Source organism: Pteronotus mesoamericanus, unplaced genomic scaffold (genome assembly GCF_021234165.1).
Source record: "Pteronotus mesoamericanus isolate MK-2021 breed Mesoamerican mustached bat unplaced genomic scaffold, CSHL_Meso_final contig_20, whole genome shotgun sequence".
Lineage (NCBI taxonomy): Eukaryota > Metazoa > Chordata > Mammalia > Chiroptera > Mormoopidae > Pteronotus > Pteronotus mesoamericanus.
Window position 1 is genome coordinate 90,448,289 of NW_026555085.1, and position 13,436 is coordinate 90,461,724.

At 37.4% G+C, this 13,436-nt stretch overlaps 1 protein-coding gene across 6 annotated transcripts in view; it reads left to right on the forward strand.

Moving 5' to 3' along the window:
- Positions 1–13,436, forward strand: part of UTRN (utrophin) — a 444,878-nt gene that overhangs the window by 395,238 nt on the left and 36,204 nt on the right. For all 6 annotated transcript variants that reach the window (XM_054570070.1, XM_054570072.1, XM_054570071.1 and 3 more), the window contains one exon: positions 3,860–3,971. In XM_054570070.1, coding sequence (XP_054426045.1) covers positions 3,860–3,971 — 112 coding nt within the window. The remainder of the gene's footprint in view (positions 1–3,859; positions 3,972–13,436) is intronic.

Here is a 13,436-nt window from a genome sequence, read left to right on the forward strand (position 1 = left end):
GTGCAGACAAAACTGAGATTCAAACAGGATCTTTTTGACTCTGGAGTTCACGCTCTTAGTCAATATAGTACTTTTTAAAAAGCAGGTTAGATTTTTACAAGAGGTGAGATTTGACATTAAGAAGAAATTAAATAATACTGAACAGAACAATTGATTTAGCTCATTGATTATTAGACCAAAAATAGCATGCTGTATATAAAAAGTAATGGAAACCGCAGGAAACATCAAGATGAACTGACTTGGGAAGACTGGCTTATATAAAACCTGCCACCCGGCGATGTGTGAAGGGACCAGATTTCAGAGAGGCTGTGGATATGGCAAGTGAAGGACTGTACCTTTAATGCTTTATTTCTTAAATTGAAAAAAACACAAAACAACTGTAGCATAGCATTAAGATTGAACAGAGCTGAGATATGGGTACAAGGACGTTTACTGTTGTTATATGAGGTCTGTCCGGAAAAAGTCCAGTCATCGTTAATATAACGAGAACCATTTGCATGACTTTGATGTAACCTGGAAGCCAAGGAGAGTGGACTGGACTGCACACTGCACATGAGAGCAATGACAACTTCACTGTACTAGTCAATGGGGGCAGTAGGCCCCGCTGAGTGAGCATGTGACTGTGTGGCTGGTGCATTCAAAATAACTGAGCAAGTAGAGCAATGAATCTGCATCAGATTTTGCATTAAGCTTGAACATTCTTCCATGGAAACTTATTCAAAAGATTCAGAAGGCCACAGCTATGGGCAGCTGGTAATTGGCAGGTTCATCACGACAATACACCTGCTCATGCATCATGTCTCATGCAGTTTTTTGGCAAAACATCCAATCACCCAGGTGACTCAACCCCCCTACAGTCCAGATTTGGTGCCTTCTGACTTCTGGCTTTTCCTAAAATGAAAATCATCTTTGAAAGGGAAGAGATTTCAGACTGTCGATGAAATTCAGGAAAATGTGACGGGGCAGCTGATGGCGACTGGGAGAACTGTGTGAGGTCTGGAGGTGCCTATTTTGAAGGGGACTGAGGCATCGTTGTCCTATGTGCAATGTTTCTTGTACCTTGTATCTTCTTCAATAAATATCTCTATTTTGCATACCACATGGCTGCATACTTTCTGGACATACCTCATACTCTCAGCTTTTGAAGAAACTTGAAATATTTCATAAGAATCATGACTATGCAGTCACAAAAGGTGACCTATGTTAAATGTTGAATTTCTGGTGTTTAATGTAAAATTTATATGCAGCTATAAAATGTATTTATATGTAAAGATGCGGAGTTGACAGGTAGGTGGCCAGGGATCAAAGTTACAGCGGGACGTGCAGGAGGCAGTGTATTGAGACCTGGCTTTGGAGTCTGGCTGCTTAGGTTTGAATCCTGAATCTGCTGTTTGACTGGCTTTGGATAAGTTACTTGGCCTCCGTGAATCTGAGTGGCTTCTACTTCAAATCAGGCGAGCATTTCCTCCCAGAAACAGTTAATACATGAAAAGGGACTAGGAAAGTATCTATCACAAAAAGAGCAGGCATCCAATAAATGTTAGCTTTTTAAAATAATATCAATAACTAATACACATTAGTGGAAGAGTAGCTCAGCCTATAAGTGCTATGGCATTGTTTATTGAAAAGCCTGAACAAGGATGATGCTCAGTAGAAGGCAAGATTGATAAAAGGGTTATAAAAGAGAGAGAAAGGTGATCAGGATTCTTAAGAGAAGAAAAGAATCATAGTGTTGTAGAAATCAGAAAGAAGGCTTTAGAAAGATGGCAGAGATGTTAAGTCCTGCAGAGAGATTTGAAGCTTCAAGTGTGAGAGCAGACCTTTGATTCACGAGAAGTCATTGGTAATTTTAGAAAGCACTCTTCCCCTGTCATGATAAAGGATGGAAGGCATGAATCAGGCTCAGGAAAATAAGTAGGTTAGTATGGGCAGACAGCTTGTTCAAGGAGTCTAGCCATAATTTGAAGAAAATATATCAATATATTGGAAATGGTAAGCTGGTCAATGATGTATTTATCTTCCTTATACTGGCATATAAATATATATGTTTTCCAGGTTTCCTATTGTGAGAATGTAGTCCATTAAAAATTTTTAATTTCTGAACAGAGAAGAAACGTATAGAGTAGATATCTGTGATATCTGGTTTAGGGATGAAACCAAGCAAAGTTTTCTTCAAACTAATCACCCTAATGATTGCACAAAGATTATCAATAGAAGGAATATTTTAAGAACAACTCCAGTAATGAAATAGGGCCCAGATAGAATGGGTCTGAGTAGCTTTTAGGTAAAGGGTTGTCTCTTTCTCTGAGCTGTAAGGAACAAGGAAAAGCCAGTTCCAGAAATAAAGATGGAGGAGTATGGGCATTGTGCAGTAGTACTATTTGTTTATTTTTTTCTCTGAACTTGTATAAATGGTGCTGGAGTTTTCTGTAATTACTTCGAAATTAAATCTTAATGAAATTTTGGATTTGCAAAATGTTTTACAAACTGGGAATTGTTTCAGTTAGGATTACATACAGCTGCTTAATAGAAGCATGAATAAGTTAGAAATTTAGTTTTTTATGTGAAAAAAAAAGTCCTAGGAATCTAAGGTTCAGTCATGGCTTCCCAATCATCTGGGGCTCCTGTGTCCCCCCCCCAGTTTTATTGAAATAAAGTTGACATTTAATATTACATAACTTTGAAGTGTATAACATGTTGATTGGATACACTTCCTGCCAAATGATTACCTGCCTGGTGTGAGGGAACACCTGCATCATGTCATATAATTACCATTTCTTTTGTTTTTTGTGGTGAGAATATATAAAATCTGCTCAGTTAGCAACTTTCAAGTATATCATACAGTATTATTAACTGTAATCACTATGGTCCACCTTTAGATTTCTTGAATTTATTCCTCTTAGTGCTGGAAGTTTGTACCCTGTGGCCGACATCCCCCTTTTCATAGCTGCAGCTTGATGCTCTGTCATTCTTAGTGTGTGGCTTCCATCTTCAAGGTCACCTCCGGCTAACAGAATGGCTTTTCTTGAAGTCAGGTTCATTTTCCAGGAAGGAGGGAGAGGGGCCATGCATCTTCCCAGCTGAGTCAGTCCCTTGAAATCCCAACTAGTAATCCCACACAGTGATTTTGACTTGTCTCACACTGGTCACTACCATCAGCAAGAGAGACTGAAAAACATGTTTTTAGCAGGGTGCGCTGTCCACTAATAGTACAAGGGTCTGGTACCAATGAAGGAAGGGAGAGTGGCTTTCTGCCACAGAGTGTTCAGAAAGAAACAAAACTCCGTTCAGAAGACGAGATGTCAGTCATATTTGTCAAGCCATGCTGATAGGTCAAGAAATGTTAGCATAGGGGAATGTTTCAAACCAGTTTGCTTCCCTGCCAAGATAAGCTGGATCTCTAGTAGATAGGTGCCTATTGATTTTCTTGACATCAATTTGAAAGTGATTTTTGCAGGTCATTTTAGAAACTGCTCAGCACTTAATGGTTTACAATATTAACCTCATATAACCTTTACATTTTGTTTCATTTTCAAAACTTCTGTTAGTGCTGTTCTTTTATTTTGTTCTATTGATATAAACATATTTATGTTCTTAGTTACCACCTGCCATTCTGGCAGATGGAGGATCTGGGAGATGTTTTCCATTCTGATCCATAGAAACTTAAAACCTAGAGTTTCACTCCTCTAAATAAGATTGTGTAAATGAAGGACAATGTGCATTGTCACTAAGCAAATTCCACATTTGTGGCCAGTACACTTTTTGGGGGTATTTGGATGAATGAAATTCCTTCCATAAATGATTGATTTGGACTAAATAGAGGCATGCAAGCCAATGAATTTTCTTTTCTTTTCTCTAGGTATAGAAGCCTAAAGCATTTTAACTACGATGTCTGCCAGAGTTGCTTTTTTTCGGGTCGAACAGCAAAAGGTCACAAATTACATTATCCAATGGTGGAATATTGCATACCTGTGAGTACTGAGCCATTGTTTGTTTGTTTGTTTTAATGTATTGCTTTTGAATTAACTAGCATCTAAAATTACTCGGTTTAGACAATGTTTTGGGGAAAAATCACTTTTAAGATTGCTTAAAGATATCTTTCGTTGTTTTGTTTTCTTTTAAGTAAATTGATCTATGTTGTATTCATTAACAGAATCATTATACTTTTTTCAGAAAAATTAAGTTTTATTTACCTCTGTTTTTTATTTTAAACAACTTTCTTGGGAGCAAACTCTTTTAAAAGCTCATACTGACCTACATTGAAAATAATATTATGTGATGGGAAATCATGTTTCTTTTAGACATAATTCAAAATGTGTTTTCACAATTGTATATTGACATTAACAAAAATGTTGAAAATGAAGAGAGTAAGCTACCTTGCGATATTTTTCCATGTCTCTGATTTTATTTATTATTATATTTATGTAGCTTTGATCCTACTGTTTTCCATGAACATGTTGTATAAGGTTCCCCCTCTGTTGTCACACAGCATAATTTTTCCTTGTTACAGACTATTTCATTGAGCGAATCATTCTAATTTATTGAACCGTTTCCTTAAATTTGGATATTTACCTTATTTTCAATATTGATATAATAAACAACATTCATAAATAAATATCTCTGTGAAGATAGCTCTTTACATATTTTACATAAGTTACATTTCCCTAGAATAAAGCACTAGAAGTGGATGGCCAGGGTCAAAGGGTATGAGTATTTTCATGGCCAGAATACTTCATGCCAAGTTATTTTCTAAAAGAGGTTTATGTGATACTATTATCACATTTTTTAATGTCCTGATTTTACTACAGCCTCACTAGCACTGGATATTGGTAATTCTTACTGGTTCTTTAATCTAAATCTACCCTTTCTTCATTTTCTGTCAACAACTATTTTTTAACTTCCTTCCAAATAGTGAACCAAAATTTATTCATAGAGCTATACCTTTTCTTTGGTTTAGAGAATTCAGTTACTTTTTAGATCAAAAATTGACAGAAAGGGAGCAATATTTATAACATATACATCTCACTCACATTGTTAGCTATCTTCTCTAATAAATAGGTACCCTACATGTGGAGAGGAAACCTCTAGACAATCTTGCAGAACTATAATAGACAACATATCCATAGTGCACAATATCTTCAACTCGTAAAAGAGTTCTCCCAAGAAAATGTGTGATGCATCATTTGTTATTATGATTAACATATTTATTCACTCAACAAAAAAATATTGAGTACTAACCATGTGTCAGACACTGTTCCCAGCTCTGATAATTAATTCATCGGTGAGCTATCAAAATAGAGAAGATGCCCTGGCTGGTGTGGCTCAGTGATTGAGTGCCGGTCTGCGAACCAAAGGGTCCCTGATTGGATTCCCAGTCAGGGTACATGCCTGGGCTGCCGGCTGGTTCCCCAGTGGGGGGGCCCACGAGAGGCAACCACACAGGGATGTTTCTCTCCCTTTCTCCCTCCCTTCCCCTCTTTAAAAATAAATAAATCAATAAGTCTTTAAAACAATAGAGAAGATTACTGACTTTCCTGCTACTTTCCATTTAGCAGGAGGGGATCTTTGAAGATGAACGAGGAAACTAATGAGATCATTACAGATTGTAGTAAGTGCCATTAAGTAAATAAATGGATAATGAGATAGAAGGTTAGAGGAGGCACTTTAGATAAATAAATCAGGGAAAAATCTTTCTGAGAGGTTAATACTGAGTTGAGATTGAAAGATGAAAAAGAATCCTCTGTGTAAAGGACTGGCAGAGGGAAGAGACAGCACACTGGGGGCTCTGAAGGTAGAAAAGAGGTTGGCATGACTGGGGCACAGGAGGGAGTAGAGCATATTCAACAAGAGGGAATGTAGTAGGTGGCACTGGCTCTCCACTGCAAAGTGACCAGAACAAGATGGAAACGTGGGGCCCTTGTTTAAGCATTATTGCGATTTTCAAGATAGCAAACGCAGAGCATTAAGCCCAATTCAGAGTTCTTCTGAGTGCGGGACCGTGTGCAACTCCACAGGTCTCACGTCCATGAAGCTGGCCCTGGGGGTGGGACGGAGGTGGAAATGACCCGGGGTCTGAAGGATACTGAAGTGAATCTCACAAAGAGTGAACTTTCACTCACAAAAGGCAGAGTAGCAGGAGATGGGATAAAAAAGAAAGGCTGGTATCAGATTATTCAGAACCCTGTGGACCATTGTAAAGAATTTGTATTGGGGGAAAATATAACATTACTATTTACATGAGCATAGCCAGAAATTTAGAAATCTGTATAAAGAGCTAATGTCAAAATGGGAAAAATTGTAGAGTAAGTTTTCAGTCATACCTCGGTACTCGTCAGCTTCAGAACTTGTCAGACTCTTTACTCATCGTATTTTGATGAGAAAAAAATGGTTCAGCACTGGGGGCTTTCTCGGGACTCGTCACACTTGCTAGGACTTGTATGAGTCACGACACCATCCTGGAAGAGAAAGTGCCTCAACTGCTCGTCACGTGCTCAGTACTTGTTGGTTTTGGCACTTGTTGCAAGTTCCGGAATGAGTTAATGCATACCAAGGTACCACTGTATATTAAAGATGTATAAAAATGACTACATATTCAAAGATGTATAAAATTACTATTTTTCTTGGTTTTAAAAAGAATACTCTGTAATGATCTTGCAGAACTTGAAGTCTACATCTCTTCTGCGTCGGTCATTGGGCAGTGGGGACATGCTTGAGCATCACTGATACGCTAATTAATCTCACTCTCCAACTATCATTGGTAAATTACCTAAAACTCTTCTTGTTATACAGTCTTCCCAGAGTCGTTGCGGTCATGTCTAAGATTCCTGCCTACCCACGTTGTGCAAGGTCGGCTCCCTCTCTGCAGCCATGCTTTGGGAGCTCCCTTTCCCCATTCTGAAGTTTTCCTAGTGAACTCAGTCAGCAACCTACTCATTAACCACCTCTGATGACTGCTTATTTTCTGCATTTGGCCCCACAACTTTTGATAAAATGACTTTGAAAGGCATAGGCTTGAATTTAATGGTAATGACTTACTTGATGTAACAGCTTTTCTTTTAAGTGAGCTTTATTTATGTGGTGCATCCATCAAAATTTTATCCAACCTTCCCTAAACTCATTTGATGTCTGCCTTAGAAAATGAATTCAGATGTAACATTTTTAATACAATGCTAATAAACACCACTTGAGTATTAAATGGACTAGACCTTTCTATACAGATCTTCATGTTTGTATTTCTCATAGGACATCTCCATTTGTCATTAGGAAAATGCTCTAGTCACATTACTGACTTGATTTCTTTCCCCTTCAATTTCCTTTTTTAGCTGAATCTCAACGTTTCTATGTTAAAAGCTTTTTTAAGCTTTTAAACCTTATTTAAAACCTTAAGCTCCAGAAGTAGTTCTTGAAAGATATTAGCTTATTATCTATGAAAATGTTTATTTTAGATGTAGGAAGACTGACTAATGGCCTATGAATTAGCTATCGTAATTTATGAAAGTATGTTATGAAATTGATAATAAAACATTTATATATAAAAATGAAGTAGAATTTTTCTCTCTCTCAGAAATAATATTTATACTCTTATTATCCTTGATGATTCTATAATCCAAATTGGTACATTTAAGAATTCATTCATTAATCTCAAAAACAGTTTAAAATACAACATGACATGAAATATATTTAATGCCTGCCACCTTCCCTATTCATTCAAATTCCACCTTTTCACAACAACAGCTCAACTCCTACTTTGCATGTGAAATCTTTCTCACCTCCTCTAGTTTCTCCTTACCAAAACATGTCATTCTGTGATTTCTACCAATAGCCTCTACTTCTCCAGTTAATATTTGAGTCTGTGTTATCTTGTATTATTGTGTGTGTGTGTGTGTTGTGTATGTGTGTGTGTGTGTGTGTGAGAGAGAGAGAGAGAGAGAGAGAGAGTGTGTGTGTGTGTGTGTGTGTGTATGTATGAGGTGCTTTGGCCTCAGTTGTATTTTTAATTTCTTGAGGACTCTTTTCTTACTATGCTTGGTTAATTCTGGTCTGTAAAAACTAAATGAGCTCATATCTGCTGTTATAAATACTAATTATAGAATAGTAAAGCTGGAAAGGATCTTGTTCAAAGTTAGTGGCATGGATTTTTTATTTAACTTCATTAGGAAAATATGCACGCAATTTAGCACATAAGCAACAGATGTTTTCTATATGCTTGCTGGACTATTATATTTGGTGAGGATGCTATTTTATACCAGGCATGTTACTGGGGACTGGCGATACAGAGACAATATAATGGAGAGGGGACCTCTATGTGGAGAATTTCAACAAAAGGCTAATATATTTTAAATGATTAAGCCTATGGATCAAGATAATAGTCAGACTTTTTTCTTATTACCTGTGTACTACATATTTGGATTTTGGAATTATCATTTATTTTAAAAATTCTGCATTTTATGTTATTTCACTTAATTTCACAGTGAAAACTGCTATAATTAGATATTTTCAAAAAAATCATCTGTGTTATCTGTTGCAAATACCTAAGTTGAGTTCAAATTAGAACTGTTTTGCATGTCAGAACATGTGATAGCTCTTTGAGAGAGAGAGGATGATGAATTTCACATATGATTTATAAGAGTTTTTGCAGTTGCTGACAGGGTTAGGTAGGGTTGTATATGATGGAGAATGGAAAACATTTGGAATTGCTACTGGGTGCAGGCATGAGTCACCAAGGATTGAGTAAATTGATTGCTACGCTACCACAAGAGTGCAGCTGAGGTTAATTGGCAGGGATTTGCAGTCTGTGATCCTGTCATTGCTCTACTGCTTTGGAATTAAAAAAGATGGTAGGTATAGTGAAAGGCCAAGGGAGTAAAGGATTCAAAGGTGTTAGTAATATTGGGATGAATCTGGGCTACCCACATGCTGAAAAAATCCCAAAGGGGGTTGAGGGGCTAGAGAACAAGAGCCTGGGGACAAGAATAGATTTATTCATATTTACAAAGTAGAAAGAAGAGTCAGAAGGTTTCAATCAGTTAAAGGCTTCTCCAGGATATAGATTTGGGACTGAAAGATGTGTTGAGTTATGATAAGGCCTAAGGTGTGGCCATAATTCAATTGGGACATGAAGGGCTATAGAGATAAGATGGCCTGAGAAGATCATCAGTCTCTGGAAGTGACAGATATTACTGTGTCTGGTCAAGTACAGCCAAAGGGGAGTTGACAGGCACATTGGTTTTAGTGGGTGACCAGGCTGAGGCTCAGGGGGAAATGGTGCGCAGTGTTTTTCTTGGCATTTGTGAAGGAAAGATTACACAGCCCGTGGTGGAGATGATGGTAGGGGACGGTGTTGTCATGAAAACATCAGGATTTGTTGAAGGAGAACGGTCAAAATTTCAGTTATGAACAAGATGTAGGGAAGTCTGTTCATAAGTAGAAGAACACAGAGTCCATGATATTGGGGACAGAAAGGTAAACGGACAAAGGCTGCATGCGAGACAGCGGCCTGATCCACATAAGGAAAGGGAGAAATGGAGAAAGGCAATGGAGGACTTCCCCGCTGTTCAATACACATATCTGGAACTGAAGGTCCGGTCAGCGCGGGGTGGTGGTCTGAGAGACATGTTAGCCCAGTTAGCTCAGGGAGACGGTATGGGATATTTGCAAAATTTTATAACCAGAAAGACCAGCAACATCAGGTATTCCCAGCAACCAAGTTGTAGGGGTGGAAGCATTGCAAAATTTTTGGACGGGACTAGTTTCTACTGATCATTTTGTTTAGATTTTGGTGGGAGGAGAGAAGGACAGGAAAAAAATAACTCAATGGGAAATAGCTTATTAAGTTAATAACACTTAAGACAGATTTGTATTGTATTTTAAAAGCAAATGCATGCTACTTTTAAAGCAACAGTTTCAAGCATACTTTTGATGATATTGGTTGATATGTGGAGAAATAAACCAAATATTTTCAGGGTTTGTAGAAACTATTGAAAAATCACAGTTCTCTATTGAAAAAAACAGAAAAGATTTTCTTTTTAAAGTCTAAAGTAAAATCACATCTTTTTTTTTTTTTAAGCAAACTATATGTTATTGGGAAGAAATGAACTAAAACTAAAAGAACAAAGAGAAAAGCTAGAAATAGTTGTGTTGTTCCCATCTGCCCGCCCCTGCTAGCATCAATGTATCTGTAAGACTATAAAAATAAAAAATAAGAAAATGCTGATTCATTTTTGGAAAGCTCTACATTGAGTCAGTGTAGTTTGTTTTTGGCAGACTTGCTTTTTCAGATGAGGCTTCAGATGTTTACCCATATGCTAAAAACACAGCATCTTTGTGATTTCTCTAACCTCAGCATCCAGAAGTGGTTTTTCAGTGCATGCCCACCTGTTTTGCCAATAAGTCGAGTTCATTTAGAGTATTTCATTAGCTTTTAAGGAAAGGTTTGGACTAAATCCATTTTACTTTGCATGATTTATTACCCTGCTTATTTTTTGACACCTTGATGATTCTGTTAATACCATTTTTTTAGTTTCATATTTTTTCCATTAGAACTTGAAAAAGGCTCTGAGCTTATCCTAATGATTTCATACTCTCCTTAGAATTTAATATGTTTGAATTTCAACTTGTTAAAATCAATGAAACTTAAATCAAAACTGAAAAGTTGTTTTGCAATTTTTAAAAACTATTGGAATATCTTTAAGTTCTACGATAATGAAATGTACTCCTTAGTAGTTTGCACATACCATTTAGGACTACTGACTTCTATATTTAAGAAGTAAATCTTGCTCCTGAGGGTACTGCTCATCAATAGCTTCTGCACTTATGCAAGATCTAAATAATAGTTCTTCCACTCATGTGCCAAATGACTGTCATTTCTCATACAACCTTGATTTTCCTCTTTGTACTTCCCTGTTTTCCTCAGTCTATAACTTATTCGTATTTGTAGGTAACAGTTAAAGATCTAATGTTAGGCATATATTTTAAGGAATTATATAATACTGTCATCCTAATTATGAATTAAACAAAAAAAATTGGGGGGGAGATTTAAAATTAATATGGTTTTGTTTATTTGCAGTTTGGTGTTTTGCTTAAATTGCTAAGTGAATAGTAAATGGGTGTTTTGGCCTTTAGTTTATTTGACATCATTATAGTACCCCGTTTTTTTTTTTTTGTTTCTTTGTGAAATCTTTGGTGTTTAGAGTTTTTTGAGTTGAAATAGTAAAACAGTTTACTGAAGCACCTACTTGGCTGTAAGACTGTGAGCATTAGCATTTCTGAAGTCTAGATTTTTTTGCACCTTGGCCTTATTGATCCTTGTGATTCACATTATTGAGGAGGAAAAAACTTAATGTCCTATTATCAATATTTTTGAAGATAGTAGTGGATAGGTGTCAGCACATATGATAAGAAGAAGATAGTTTGAGATATGAACAGAGATGTAGAATAATACACATGCATACACACACACACACACACACACACAAACACAAGCAAAGATAGACTCAGTTTTGCTCTATATGATGTCTGTGTTTACCCTCACTCAAGGAATAAAATGGAGGATAATTTAAAATGCTCCTAACCTCAGCTGGCAAAATAGAACTCAAGAAAAAAATCATCTGATGCCAGCTTTCACAGCAGTTTTTAGGATTTTGGTAGAGAGTTACATGGATAGACTTCCCTCAGGGTAGGTTTTATAATTCAGCAACACTTTTTAAATATTTTATTCATTCATTTGTATTAGTTTGTGGGAAGCAAGTCAAGAACTAATTGCTTCTTAAAATCCAAATCAATTTTCATTATTATCTGTTACTTAATAGCAGCATAATGAAGGGAAGTATAATTTTTAGTATTCACATGCCCACTTGTCTGTGTAGGTTTAGTTCTGAAATGTTTTTCACAATGACTCACCTTCATTGGTTTTCCAAAATCAACAATTTTAGGAACAGTCTTCATAGGGTATGTGAATTCTCATGTAAAAATGAGGATAATGGTTAATATGGAAAGTAGGGAGGACTTAAGACTGGAAGGTGGCGGCGTGTGGAAGAGGATTCTGGAAAGTCTGGTGTGTTCAACTTCCTGAATGGATGGGAATCACCTTGTAATAATTCATTAAGCTATGCTTTAGTTGTGTATAGTTTTATGTATCTGTTTTATTTTACAGTAAAAAGGATTAAATATAAATCAGTCCAGTTACAAACCCTTTTTAAAAAATGTCTAGACCTTTCCTAGTGAAAAAGGGGCAAAAAGCAATAAAAACAGCACAGTTGACACACAAAACCACTGAGAGGGAGGAAGGAAGGGAGGGGTGAAGGTAGATGGGGGAGGGGTCTCCATGACAAGCAGCAGGAGCCCTCTTTGTCTCCTACAGGCGCAGATGGGAGTAGCCCCCTTCCCTCCCAGAGTCACTTTCTGTCCCACTCCGTGCTCCCCCAGCCCCTTGGGTGGTGGCCTTGACATGTTGGTTGGCATCTGACGCCAGCGCCTTCATGCAGGGCAAGTTCTGAGTCATGATCACGTTCTCCCCGCAGTCAGCTGGGCGGCCTTCACAGGTTTCTTCGACCTCGTGGGAGGCTGCAGGCCTCACCTTGGCCTCACAGTCTTTCATCAGGTTCTGGAAGGTGGAATCAGGTCCGCCTCAGGGCCACTCAAGCTTCCGGAGCCCTGTGAACCTGTCGGCCACCCTGTATCGGACACGCCAGACCTTGTCCTTGCAGCCTGGCGCCGGGCGGGCATCACCAGGGGCTCCACGTCTTCTAGGGGCGGATCTGGGCGATGTTCACAAATGCTTCCACTTTAACAGTAGATCTCTGGATGATCGGAGAGCAAGCAATTTTAGTTTTTCTCTCTCTTCTTTAGGTATTGAGATCTACTTGTAGATTGTGCTGATTTCAATATGTATTTTGCAAGAAGCAGCCACAGGGCAGCTTAGCAATAGTTCATTTTAAATGAAGGGAAAATCCAAAATGTAGTCATAGGTATTTTGGTCAGTGGCTATGACGGGTTTTTTCCTTTACAAAACTAAAAACTTTGTTTCATTTTTCCACAAGTGACATATGGTTAAAAGACCTGGGTTTGCAAGAGCAGCTTTCTCTTTACTGGCCCCGTAGGTATGAATCCATAATCTCACTGCCCTCAATGGAAAAAAGAGATTGAAGGCTCTTTATAAGGTATAGAGAGAGTTCTATGCCAATATGTTACCTTGGTTTCATCTTGTGAGGTCTACAAAATCTTTTGTTCACCTTTCTTTTAAAGCAATAAATAAAAACTTAGTCCTTCAAGAAATGCATGGATAATTTAAAATATAGGGTAGTTTAGTGGTGATGACTGATCATTTCAATTTCATCTTCATATCATAATATGAATAGATATTTGCTTTAAAAAGAAAAAAAAGGTATTTTATACCAATCATGAAACAGAGTTCCAATTTCAGTTATCTTCTTTTTCAT